We start from the raw sequence: 12,157 nt of genomic DNA, 5'->3' as shown, positions 1-12,157 counted from the left end.
TCTGCTGCACAAGTTCACTCAAGTTTTTATGACCAGCAAACCTCGGTGTGAACTCTATGTTGGTCTTTCAGATCACAAGATAGTAAATATTCTGAATGATTACTTCCTTAAGCTATTCACCAGGTTAAGACAGGAACAGCAGGGCCGACAGGCAGTCTGGCACCACCTCTTGGGTGCCAGGCCACTGGCTCAGCCGAAACCCTCACTGATGGCCCAGTGGCCGAACCTACAAAATCGTCTTTTCTCTCCCCTTTAAATGAGGGGAGAGACGTGGTGACGCACACGCGCACTGGGGCTGCGTGTGACAACGGCGAAGAATTGGTCCCGCCCCAACTTCCGACCCTCACCAGCATTTATTGCCACACTTCCGCCCCCATTATGACCGGCTTCCGGTCCAATGCGAAAAAAAGTTCAAAGTGGAGAAAATCGATCGGAAGCCCACCTCATCGCACCCGGCAGTAAAAACAGGTAATAAATCGTAGGTGCGCCAGGTTTCTGACAGGCCTGAATTTCGGCCCCAGCATGTCCTCCCCAAAAAAGGGAGCACCAAGGCATAATTCAAGACTTTTGATACAAATGTGATGGATATCATAGACAAACTGAACGGGCTTAAAACCAATAAATCCCCAGGATTAGATGGTATTTATCTCAGAATTTTGAGACAGACTAATGAGGAGATTTGCAAGACATTGACAATCATTATGAGGGAGCCAAGAGACATTAGGGAAGTACCAGTAGAAATAGGCTAATTGGTACAAATTTTCAAAAAGATTAGCATAACAGACAAGGGAAATTACAGACTCATTAGTCTTACTTCAATTCCATTTAAAATAATGGAATTAATTACCAGGAATAAATGAGGGTTATCTGCACAACAACCAAATTAACAACAATCACCACGGAATTGGACAGGGAAGATCCTGCCTGACCAATCTCCTTGACTTCTATCAGGAATTGACAACCCAAGTTGACTGTGGTAAACTGTATGAAGTTATGTACTTAAACTTCCAAAACGAATTTGATGAAGTTCCACATGAAAGATTACTAATTAAGCTCAAAGCTGCAGGGATTCAGAGCAAAACTGGCTATGGACAAAAAATTGGCTGAATGTTGGTAAACTACAGGTAATAGTTAGAGGGATAATGTCAGGTAATCTAGTTGAATTTTTTGGGGAGGTCACTAACAAGGTGGACAGGGGAGTGTCTGTGCATGTTGTCTATATGGACTTCCAGAAGGGATTTGATAAGATCATTTAATAAGGATTTTAAGTAAAGAGAATTGTGAAATCCTATGAGTTGAGAACATACGTACTTTTTCTTGCAGTAATACAATTGGATTGTAAATAAACAAAAAAAATCTAATTTCAAATCAAGTCTTCTCTCCCTCCAAACTATAAATAGATATTCTGCACATATTTTCAACAAAATAGTTACCTTGCCTTTCTCTCCAATTCTTTCACTTCTGCATTACGTCTTTCTTCATGCTCTCTAAGCGCTTGAGCCTGCACAAAATCTTTTTCAGTCCCTTGTTGTTTAACTGCATTTCGACGCTAAGCAAAATAAAAAACATTTAATTGGTTTCAATAAATGCACGTGTACCTCAGTTTTACAATAACAGGTAATAATAGTAATAACTTTTATTTATATAGCACCTTTAACATAGTAAAACATCCCAAGGCGCTTCACAGCAGTGTAACAAGATAAAACAGATAAATTTGACACCGAGCCACAAAAGAAGAAATTAAGGCAGATGACCAAAAGCTTAGTTAAAGAGGTAGGTTTTAAGGAGCATCTTAAAAGGAGGAAATAGAGAGGCGGAGGGGTTTAGGGAGGTTAGGGCCTTAACAGCTGAAGGCACGGCCACCAAGGGTTGAGCAGTTATAATGTGGGATGCTCAAGAGGGCAGAATTTGAGGAGCGCAGTCATTTTGTGGGGTTGTGAAGCTGAATAAAGATTACAGATACAGGGAGGGGCAAGGCCATGGAGTGATTTGTAAACAAGGATGAGAATTTTGAAATCGAGGCATTGTTTAACCAGGAGCTAATGTAGGGCAGAAAGCACAGGGATGATGGGTGATCATGACTTGGTGCGAGTTCAGAAATGGGCTGCAGAATTTTGGATGACCTCAAGTTTACATAGTATGGAATGTGGGAGGCCAGCCAGGAGTGAGTTGGAGTAGTCAAGTCTGGAGGTAACAAAGGCATGAATGAGGGTTTCAGCAGCAGATGAGTTGAGGCAGGGGCATAAGCAGACAATGTTATGGAGGTGGAAAAAGGTGGTTTTAGTTATTATCACAGATATGTGGCTGGAAATTCATTTCAGGGTCAAATAGGACACCTAGGTTGCGAACAGCCTTGTTCACCTTCAAGATTGATGCTCGGGAGAGGGATGGAGTCAGTGGTTAGGAAACACAGTTTGTGGTGGAGACCAACGATAATGGCTTCAGTCTTCCCGATAATTAATCGGAGAAAATTTCTGCTCATTCAATACTGGATGTCGGACAAGCCATCTGACAATTTATATATCAAGCAGAGGTTGAGAAAAGTGGTGGAGAGTTAGAGTTGGGTGTCGTCAGCATACATGTGGAACCTGACTCCATGTATAATTAGATATGATCACTGAATGCACAACCAAACAATAGGGAGGTCGTACACAATGTGTCCAATAAATGCCGTAAGATATTCATTTTAGAAACCAGGTGTTTTTGCTCAGTTTTCCGTACTGGAATTGGACTAATACCCTATGCTCACCTGAAGTTTTTCATTGTATTTGTCCTTCTAATCAGTTTTCCCTGAAGTTGCTCATTTTCACAACGATATTTCATTAGTTTTTAACAACGTAAATCTAAATGATAAAGATTTTCTTCTAGCCAGACCTGATTTGTAAACAGTGAACCATATAGGAAATTAAACAAGCCAATTCACTGTGCAAAATTATATAGGCATTTGAACCTATTATGATAGATGAGCACCTCTATGTCCTTTTCAAATCGTTCTTTTAGCTCCAGAAATCGCTCCCGCTTCCTTACATCAAAAGCTTTCCTTTCAGCTATCTGATTATCTACAGATCAAAGGCACAAAAATAGGAAACAATTAATGTGCCATTTAAATTATTCGATCAGTGATTGAGAAATCGTGGAGTTATGACAGTACCAGAGGCTCAGCAGTGCACCCAAGGATTTACAGTATATTTATATTACAATAAAACCACAGCAATTTTATTTGTGTGAAATAAACTAAATTGCATCTGTTGGTAACAATATTTACCATTGACACGAATTTAGTCCTAATTTTCTAAATCACTCAATGACAGTAAACAGCTCCAGGTTTTATTATTGCCAATTATACACCAGGGTGTTTCTCATCTCTGTACAGTGCATTTCTAAAAAGATCACAAAATTATGGATGCACAATATGTACATAAAGATATCTACTATTGTCTTACAGTTAACAGTAATTGAACCTAGTTCAATTACAGATTCAGTGTTCAGCCAAAACTGTAGTGCTGCAACTGATCTTGAAGAACGGTGGCAGAAGAAATACAATTCTCAATGCAGATGAACTAGTTTTTCGTTTGCTTATTTAACAGTGTGTTTCAGCATTCATACTTTGAATTGACAAATACATACTCATATTTATCTATATTATGTTACATAGGTCAATTAAAGTAGGATGCTAAAATACACTGTTCACACCACTTTCAAACTTTGTTAAAGATGCAAAATAATCTTTTTTTTTTTTTAAAAAGAAACTTGAGATTTAATTCTGGATTCTGACCTGCAACCTTAAATTTACAATATAATGACTAATTGCCTGCAGATTACTTACAAGTTGTTAAAATTACCTGAATGTGTCTATTGCAGATACCAAGGATGAAATATTATAGTTTAGAGGAGTGACTCAAGAGAGTGGGACTATTCCCACTAGAGCAGAGAACGCCAACAGTGGCTTAATAGAGCTTTTTTTTTTAAATCATAAAAAAGGTTTTGATAGAGGAAATAGTCTTTCACTATTCACTCTGACTGGGAAGTCACTGATGAGCAGTCAGCAGTTTAAAGTAGTCACTTAGATTGAGGAGCGATTAGGACAAGTGTATTTATGCAGAGAGTTGTTATAGCATGAAATGTTTTGCTACAGGACATAACTGAGGTAGGGACCACTGCATCTTTTCAGAGAAGAGCTTCTATGGTTCCAACAGTCTAGTCTATGGGGGTTTTCAACTTCGCCGCCTGGGCTGTAAACTGGCAGAGTAAATTGCCCACCCATTGCAGAACCCACCTGATTTTCATCTCATTGAAATCAGTCAAACAAAAATCGAGTGGGTTCTGCAACTGGTGGGTGATCCATTCCAACAGATTTCTCCCCAGGTGATGAAGATGCAAATGTGAATTCTGTTGGCTACCTAAAGGAAAATGGCACTGCATTGCTAGGCACCGAGTCATACAGGCCAAGATCTAGGTTTAGATCCCAAGCTGTGCTGGGATAATCTCAGTTGGTAGCAGTTGGGTTCTACAATTACCTCAGTGGGTTGGGGGGGAAAAGGAGAGAGTAATGTTGTGCCACAAGTTGATTCAGAATTGGGTTTAAAGGTTTATAGAAAACTTAATAAAAATAAAAGTTAACTTTTGATGCAAATTAATATTATACTGTTATGGTACTAGAAGGGTTCCTCCTTCCACCTAGAAATTCCTGATTTAACAAATGGGCAGCATATGCTGCTGTTAATAATAGTCTTCATTCTCAAATCCTGAACTTGGTGGCAATTGCCATGCTCTGCACCTATTATGAAAGAAGTAATTATTCCATTTGAAAATGACAACTAGATTATTACATGGTGTAATGATGTTACATAAATTATTGCTTAAGGATGCAATTAACATTATGGTCCAGAGAAAAGATCTAGTGGTCATGCGAATCAAACCATACTTCTATACGTAGCCATGGCTCTTGTAGCAGTCTGCTGAGCTTGGACAATCAACTCCTGTTGAGCAATTTCCCTTCTCAGATTCTGGAAGAATAAATTATTGCTGTATCAGTAACATAGACTAACCAATATATTACTCATGAAGAATTGCATCCAAAATGTCTTGAAAATGCAAATTCTAATTTTCTAAAATAGTAAAGAAACAGCTCAGAATGTTATAAAGGTGTGGCATAAGATCCAAATATTTAAAAATAACTGAATGAAACCCACACTCATTCCTCTGGAGAATTGATGCATATATCTTATATGTAATCCAATGTATTGCTAATAGTGATAATGTCTCCCTCCAAATCAGATGCAGTAACAGACATGATAGCGAGTCTACTGCATCTTTCATGGTCCTTATGCTTCCTGAAGAAATGGGTTAAAAGACACATCTGCAGCCTGCTCACACTGACAACTGTAGGACACGAAGAGCATAGCATAATTTTTCAAAATAATTAAAAAAAATTCTAGACCTCTAAATAGCAGATTCCATTGATTCTACTACACTTATGGCATATGAAGCATTAAATTGCCCCTTCCCACAAAACATTTCCATTAAGTATGAAAAGAGGAAAAACCTTATTATATTACAATAAATTTTAGTTAAAACTTAATGTTACCCAGGAGTCTATTACAAGCAGAAACATTTACTGAGCTCCTGTGCCAACAGACTCCTAAAATTAAAATAGGTTTGTAATTTTCTCATTTTAAATAAACACAGAAAATATAAACACTATGAACACATTTTCAAATCAAAACTTCAATGTAAGATTTTTTTGTGTTTATATACAAGAACATTTGGCTCCCATTATAGAGAACTATAAAAACTCAATTTCAAATCATGGTAAAAATTCTACGCTTTCAGTTGACTAAGATTTACAATCTATGGGAAGTGACACTGTTTTATTTCTATTCACCTTTGCCTCTCTGCTGATGGAGTTATAACGAGCTGTTCTCTCCATTCGACTAAGATAAAGAGCAGAGTCTCTTTCTATTTCTTCCAGTTCCTCCAGGGAAAAGGTGACAGAGATGCGGGGAACAGGAATGTCAGACCAACAGATGTAATGCTTTAAAAAGAGAAACATCAACAAAATATTCATCACAGAAGAATCCTGAAGTAATCAACAAAACTGAACAGTAAGGACATTTGTTTCATAATTCAGTAATCATTTTTTTTTAAAAAAGAGCGAGAAAATGTTAAAATGGATTAACATAAGACTCCCTCCATGGCTTCATAGTAAAGACACCATTCAATATAGCATTAAGTCACACATTCAAATTCTGAGCTATGCTGAATTACCTGATCTAAGCCAGGGCTCCTACTGAGATGCTGCAATTAACCTCAGCTAACTTGGCTTACAAAAAGACAAGATTTGTGCTGGTGGGTCAAATGGATACATGTTTTAATTGCTTTCTCAGTGAAGAATGTGACATTGGAATGGTGCTTGTAGCCAGCCCTGACAAGAGGGGCGTAAAGTAGGTACAATTGTACTGGGGGCCCCAAATTTATGAATGAAACTGACCAGTGATAATAAAAATACAGTAAAGAAATTAGAATAATAAGTTTCCAAGTTTCTGTAGAACTGATTTTAAGACTTTCAATTTAAAATGGTGCTTTTCTTGGCTTTTTTTCCAGCAAATGAATCAATGTTATTGAAATCTATTAATCTTGCTCGATCACCTTCAATGGTAAGAGATGCGAAGCCATCAAGTTTTAACTGACCCACAATTGTGGTAGTTTCTTTAAACGTGCGAAGAACTAAGGGTAGAAATTGGGTGCCTTTGTGCCTCCCGTTGGCGCCAACAGGGTGCAAATGCCTTTGTGACCAGGCGCGGCGCTGACATTGACTCCCGCCATATTCGGGGGGAGTTTTGCAGCAGCGCTATAGCATTGTGCCCCGATTCACCTTCGCCCAGCGATCGTGACATCATCAGCGTGCGCATTGCCCCGGACCGAAATTGACTTCCATCACCAGCCACAGCGCCGGGCGAAATATCGGCAGCTGCAGGAGGAGTGCATTGAGTGGCCAGCCACTTCAGGGGCGATGATTAAAGGCGAGGGGGCGATGATTAAAGTAAAAAAAAAAAAACCTTGTCTTTCTTGTTCGTTTGTTTCACGGGATCTTGCCCGCAATCGATCAACCCATCACTCTGCTTAAGTGCCGGGTTGACCACGCGGGATTGCGGCTGCCTTGGCGATCCATGCAAGTAGTTTTTATTTTGCAGAGCTCACAGCGATGGTCCTTCCCATTAAGGGAGGGAAGGAGCCTTTGAACGAGGCAACGCTGCTGAAGTCTCCGCCCCGCCTGCTGCTGATTGCACTCCAAGAATTGGCGAACTTGATTTAGCGCTCCACTTCCTTCTCGGAGCACAAATGGCAAAATATTTTTAAACTTTGAAATCGGTAGTGCCTTTTAAAATTTTTAGCGCCAAACGGGGCGATAGTGAATTTCTCCCCCTATACAAGATCTTTCAGCGCTGGCCACAAATGCTGGTACGCACCAAAATATGCAAAACACAATAATCAGATTGGGGAAGAGGTTCTGGAGAGGGAATTCATGCAACCTATTAAGTAAATGATGCTAGTATGTTTTGTGCAATGTTTTCTTTGTAAATAGAAAAATTTAAAATAAATATTTTTTTATTCACAATATGAAATTCACCTTTCACTAAGGAAGTTCAAGGAAATTCACAATAGTTTTAGTAAAAATATTATTAAAGAAATCTGTTGTTCTGTCGTCAACATTTTTCATTCCTTTCGTAAAAGAATGCTGTGATCAGTGAACATAAACATAATAGCTTCAGAGTTGTTTTTTATGATATCTGTGATGAAATACAGCAGAATATATAGAGACCATCTAGAAAGGGTTAGTTAAATTAGTTTCAGTCGCTATCTGGAGTGCCTGTACTTTTCTGCTTTCCATTAAATAAACTTTAAAACATCTTATAAAGTTAATCTAATAAATAATGAAAATTACAAATATCAGTTTCCTAAATTCCATTTAATTTAAATCTACAGCATTTTGAAGTTAAACTCATTGTCAACAAAGCTTGGCACATGGTGTTGGATCCCAATGAACGACATATAGCGAACCTCCAAATTTCTCTCAACGGGCCTACATGTAGCCAGTTAAATATTGTGGTCTGAAGTTTCCGCTCGATTGCGCTGGTTTTCTCGGCTAAATTCACCTGATATTGGCGGAATCGGTTCAAAAGATCACAACATTTTAAGCAGAAATTGCGTTCAGCGCAATTCGAGTTTCCGTGATCTTTTGTGCTAGTTTTTAAAAACATTACATTAAAAGCAGGCCCTGCCCACAAAACTGGCCATGGCCCCAGGGTGAATTAATCACCAATGGAAGTTTCCGCTAATTGCACTCATTTGTAGGTCTTCGAGGAGGCTCCAAAAATTAAGCTCGATCTTTTGAGCCCAAGGACACTAATAGGTAAGTTTGAAAAGGTTTTGAATAAAATATCTTTTTAATTTACTAAGGAACTGACTACTGTACCCCAATCTAACTAGAAAATAGATTTGTATTTATATATTTTTTTTTTTTTAAAGTCATTTTCAAATCAGGTTACTCAAGTAGTGGATTGACAGTTTTAAAATGTTTATGTCTTGTGATAAACACATTTTCAGCTGTATTAATCAAACTTTACCAAGTTACTACTTCAAAATATAAATCAAGGAATATTTTTTAAGCAAATTTAATAAATTACATAGGATATACAACACAGAAACAGGCCATTTGGCCCAACCAGTCCATGCCGGTGCTTATGCTCCACTTGAGCCAACGTTTGATTCTTGTGCCTTTTTATTTTCTGGCTTTTCCCCACTAGTTACTGTGAACTGAATGCGAGAACCTCAAACACCGATTGAGCTGTCAGTATTGAGTTTTAAATGCTGCCCGATTGTACTGGTTCATGACAGATTTTGCGTTTGTCGATATTTGAGCGGAATCCCAAGGTGCAAAAACACACTTTTCAAAACTGGTGCAATTTTGGGCGTACTTTGTGCCGGAATTGCCAATTGCACCCAAAGTGGAAACTCTACCCCTAACTGTTCAGGTGTGATGCCTGCTCTTATCCCTTCATTACTAGATAGCTGCTTGTACTTTGTGAATACTTCTGCAGTGTTAAAATGAAATAGTTTGGAGTTAGTTACACACTTGACAGACATCAGGAAGAGGTCGGTTCTGGAAAACACACCAATGACGGAGGGCTATGTAACTGGTTAGTTCCTTTTCTTGAATCCACTATTTTAATATACAATTTGTTTATAGCTACATGACCTGCCATTGGTTTAAAAAAAATCAGTTTAACTGTTTTTTGTTGTTCAATTCATTTTTACATTACCCAGTGTTGTATTTGGGACAGGGGTGGGGGAAGGGGTGATTCAGGTGTCAGTTTAACATCTTTAGTGGGGTCGTTCTTCAAGGTTCAGCAACAATAGCTGCTCAATCAGTGTTTAAGAGTCTAACATTCAGTTCACAGTGGAACTAGCGGGGAAAGGCCAGAAAATAAAATGGCACAAGAATCAAAGATTGACAGAAGGATAGATGAACCTAGGGCAGAAAGCTAGAAGAAAGCACGTTAGAAATAAAATGCAAGGCAAGTTGCAAAATAGCTCCAGTAGTGGCATGTACAAGACCGATAAAACAGTACAAGATGCAGCAATGGCAAATCATTACAGTAAACACAAAATATGTAATAGAAACAGTAACATGCTCATTTTATAGAATGTGGTTCCAAAAACAGCATACCGTTGGGCAGCATAGTTTCAACAAATTAATAGTCTTTCCGCAGATGTAGATGTCATAAGCCACATGAGCAAGGAAAAGGGGTACGCTCTCTTCAACCTCTTTGGAAGCAAGAACATATCCATGGGTCCAGTAGTGTTTATCTGGTAAAAACAATGATTCAGTGGATTGAAGATTTATTTTCAGCAAACATGTTCTCTTTCTTTATTAGGCATCTACCCAGAGTCCACAACTGTTCTGAAGAACTGCAAAGAAATGAACTTCAAGTATCTGAACACCATCACACACACACACACACATACACGAAAAGGAAATGTATTTACTGGTCCACATGGCCCAAACATAAGGAATAAGAAATATCCAACCCAATGTAACCAAAAGTTGTTACATTAAAGAATGTCAACACAGCACATTTTTAAACCAGAAAAATAACAGCAAGTAAGTAACACTGATCCACTAAAACTGAACAAGAATGTCTATACTTTGTACTTCAGAGCACCATGGAAGAAAACACAAAGGAATGTCATTCACTAGAATCAGCTGACCCAGCAAGGCTGTCTCCTGTAAACAAATGCTCAGGTTGCCTGACCTACCTCCTCCACCTACAGAGGAGCAGTTAGAGTAGTGGATCCTAGAGCCACAAACCCCATGCTGCCTTGTTGCCCTTTTTCCCAAAGCAGTGAGTAGATAATCATGGCTCCGACTTCAAAATTACAATTATAGATGACCCCGAAAAACTCAAAACAAAAAAAAAAATCTTCGCTGACTCATTAAATAAGTATTGTCAGGTATGTAGAGGTGACATGAGGTGGCGGGAGGGGGGGGGGGGGGGGGGAGGGGAAATAGAGTGTTATAATCTGGAATGCACTCACTGAAAGGGTGGTGGAAGCAGATTCAATAACAACTTTCCAAAGGGAATTCGATAAATACTCAAGAGGGAAAAAATTGCAGGGTGATGGGGAAAGGGGGTGGGACTAATAAGATAGCTCTTCGAAAGAGCCAACACAGACTCAATGGGCCGAATGGCCTTCTTCTGCACTGTTCTATTCTATGATTCAGTGGGAGAAAAGAAGTGTAAACAAATGTGAAAAAGGCAGCCTAACCTCTTTACAAGCTGAAAACCTCAAGTACCTCAGCAGTCCAAGTATCACAGAACAGGGATACTCCTGCAAACTATACATTACAATTGAAGTTTAATTAATGCACTAAAGAAGTTGCAGACATATTGTTTGATATATTATGCACATTTTAACTTACACTGCCATACCTCTGAAATTAAGGTAGTCCTCATTCACCTGTATCATGAACTCCCCATAAGCATCTCTGCAAATACCACTGTAAACCCAGTCATAGACAAATCTAAAAAAACAACAACTATATTTATTCCTGGACACAAAGCAATAAGAAACTGCACTACAAATTACATTAATTGAGGTAAAACAATGAAATTCCAATTATATTATTATTCACCTTGTATATGGTTCACAGCTGTTTTTCAACAGAGAGAGCAGCACTGGATAATGCTCATTGCTACAGTTATTCAGAGCTTCCTTGTACAAGTAAGACAATAGTTTTACTCCCTGATTAAACAAAACAAGTAAAGAAATTAATTAAGAAACTTTAGAGAAATATTTCTAGTACAGATGACTATTTAGCCAATACCCAGATAGTTTGCAGCAATCAGTTTTACAACATGGCACACCAATAAAATCCTACAAACAGCAATGTGAATGATCAATTAGTCTCTTTGGCCCCAAGTTTCCACATGATTTGCTCCTGATTTTTAGGAGCAACTGATGTAGAACGGAGTATCTTAGAAATCGGAATTCTCCACATTTAGTTTGCTCCAGTTCTAGTCAGTTAGAACAGTTTCACTTTGGAACAGAATTTTTTCTCAAAAGGGGTCGTGTCTGGCCACTTGCGCCTGATTTCAAAGTTTTGTGAGTGAAAACTTACTCCAAACTAACTTAGAATGGAGTAAGTGAAGATTTTTGTACGCTCGAAAAAACCTTGTCTACACTTTAGAAAAACAGGCATAGGTTACAAATCAAGCGTAGGGAATGGTTGGGAAGGGGGGGGTTTAAAGGAAAGTTTACAAACATTAAACACTTCAGTTTTACAAATAAAGAGCCATCAATAATAAATGATATATACATCAATAAATCAACCAAAAAATCAATCAAAAAAAATTAATAAGAAATAATTTTTTTTAAATCAAATAAAAAAAACATTTTCTACTTACCGACTGCAGCACCGGGAGCCCTCCAACAGCGTGCTGGGATGCCCCCCCCCCCGCAGTGTGTTTCTGTCACTGTCTCTATCTGTGTGTGTCTCTCATTCTCTGTCTGTCAGTGTCTGCGTTTCTGACAGCGAGGGGAGGGGGGGGGGGGGGGGGGGAGAGAAGGGGGAGGAGAAGGGAGGGGGGAGCAG

General features: G+C 38.6%; 1 protein-coding gene across 1 annotated transcript in view; it reads right to left on the bottom strand.

The window, feature by feature from the left end:
* Positions 1-12,157, bottom strand: part of tubgcp6 (tubulin gamma complex component 6) — a 38,324-nt gene that overhangs the window by 20,077 nt on the left and 6,090 nt on the right. Inside the window, exons 2-8 of the mRNA XM_070896741.1 lie at positions 11,198-11,307; positions 10,995-11,086; positions 9,731-9,870; positions 5,885-6,034; positions 4,925-5,006; positions 2,971-3,059; positions 1,434-1,549 (exon numbers count right to left, since the gene is read on the bottom strand). Of these exons, the coding sequence (XP_070752842.1) occupies positions 1,434-1,549; positions 2,971-3,059; positions 4,925-5,006; positions 5,885-6,034; positions 9,731-9,870; positions 10,995-11,086; positions 11,198-11,307 (779 nt within the window). The remainder of the gene's footprint in view (positions 1-1,433; positions 1,550-2,970; positions 3,060-4,924; positions 5,007-5,884; positions 6,035-9,730; positions 9,871-10,994; positions 11,087-11,197; positions 11,308-12,157) is intronic.

This window comes from Pristiophorus japonicus, chromosome 13 (assembly GCF_044704955.1).
Source record: "Pristiophorus japonicus isolate sPriJap1 chromosome 13, sPriJap1.hap1, whole genome shotgun sequence".
In the NCBI taxonomy this organism is placed as follows: Eukaryota; Metazoa; Chordata; class Chondrichthyes; family Pristiophoridae; genus Pristiophorus; species Pristiophorus japonicus.
The sequence above is the reverse complement of the archived record's forward strand: the minus strand, read 5'-3'. Positions and strand labels throughout refer to the sequence as shown.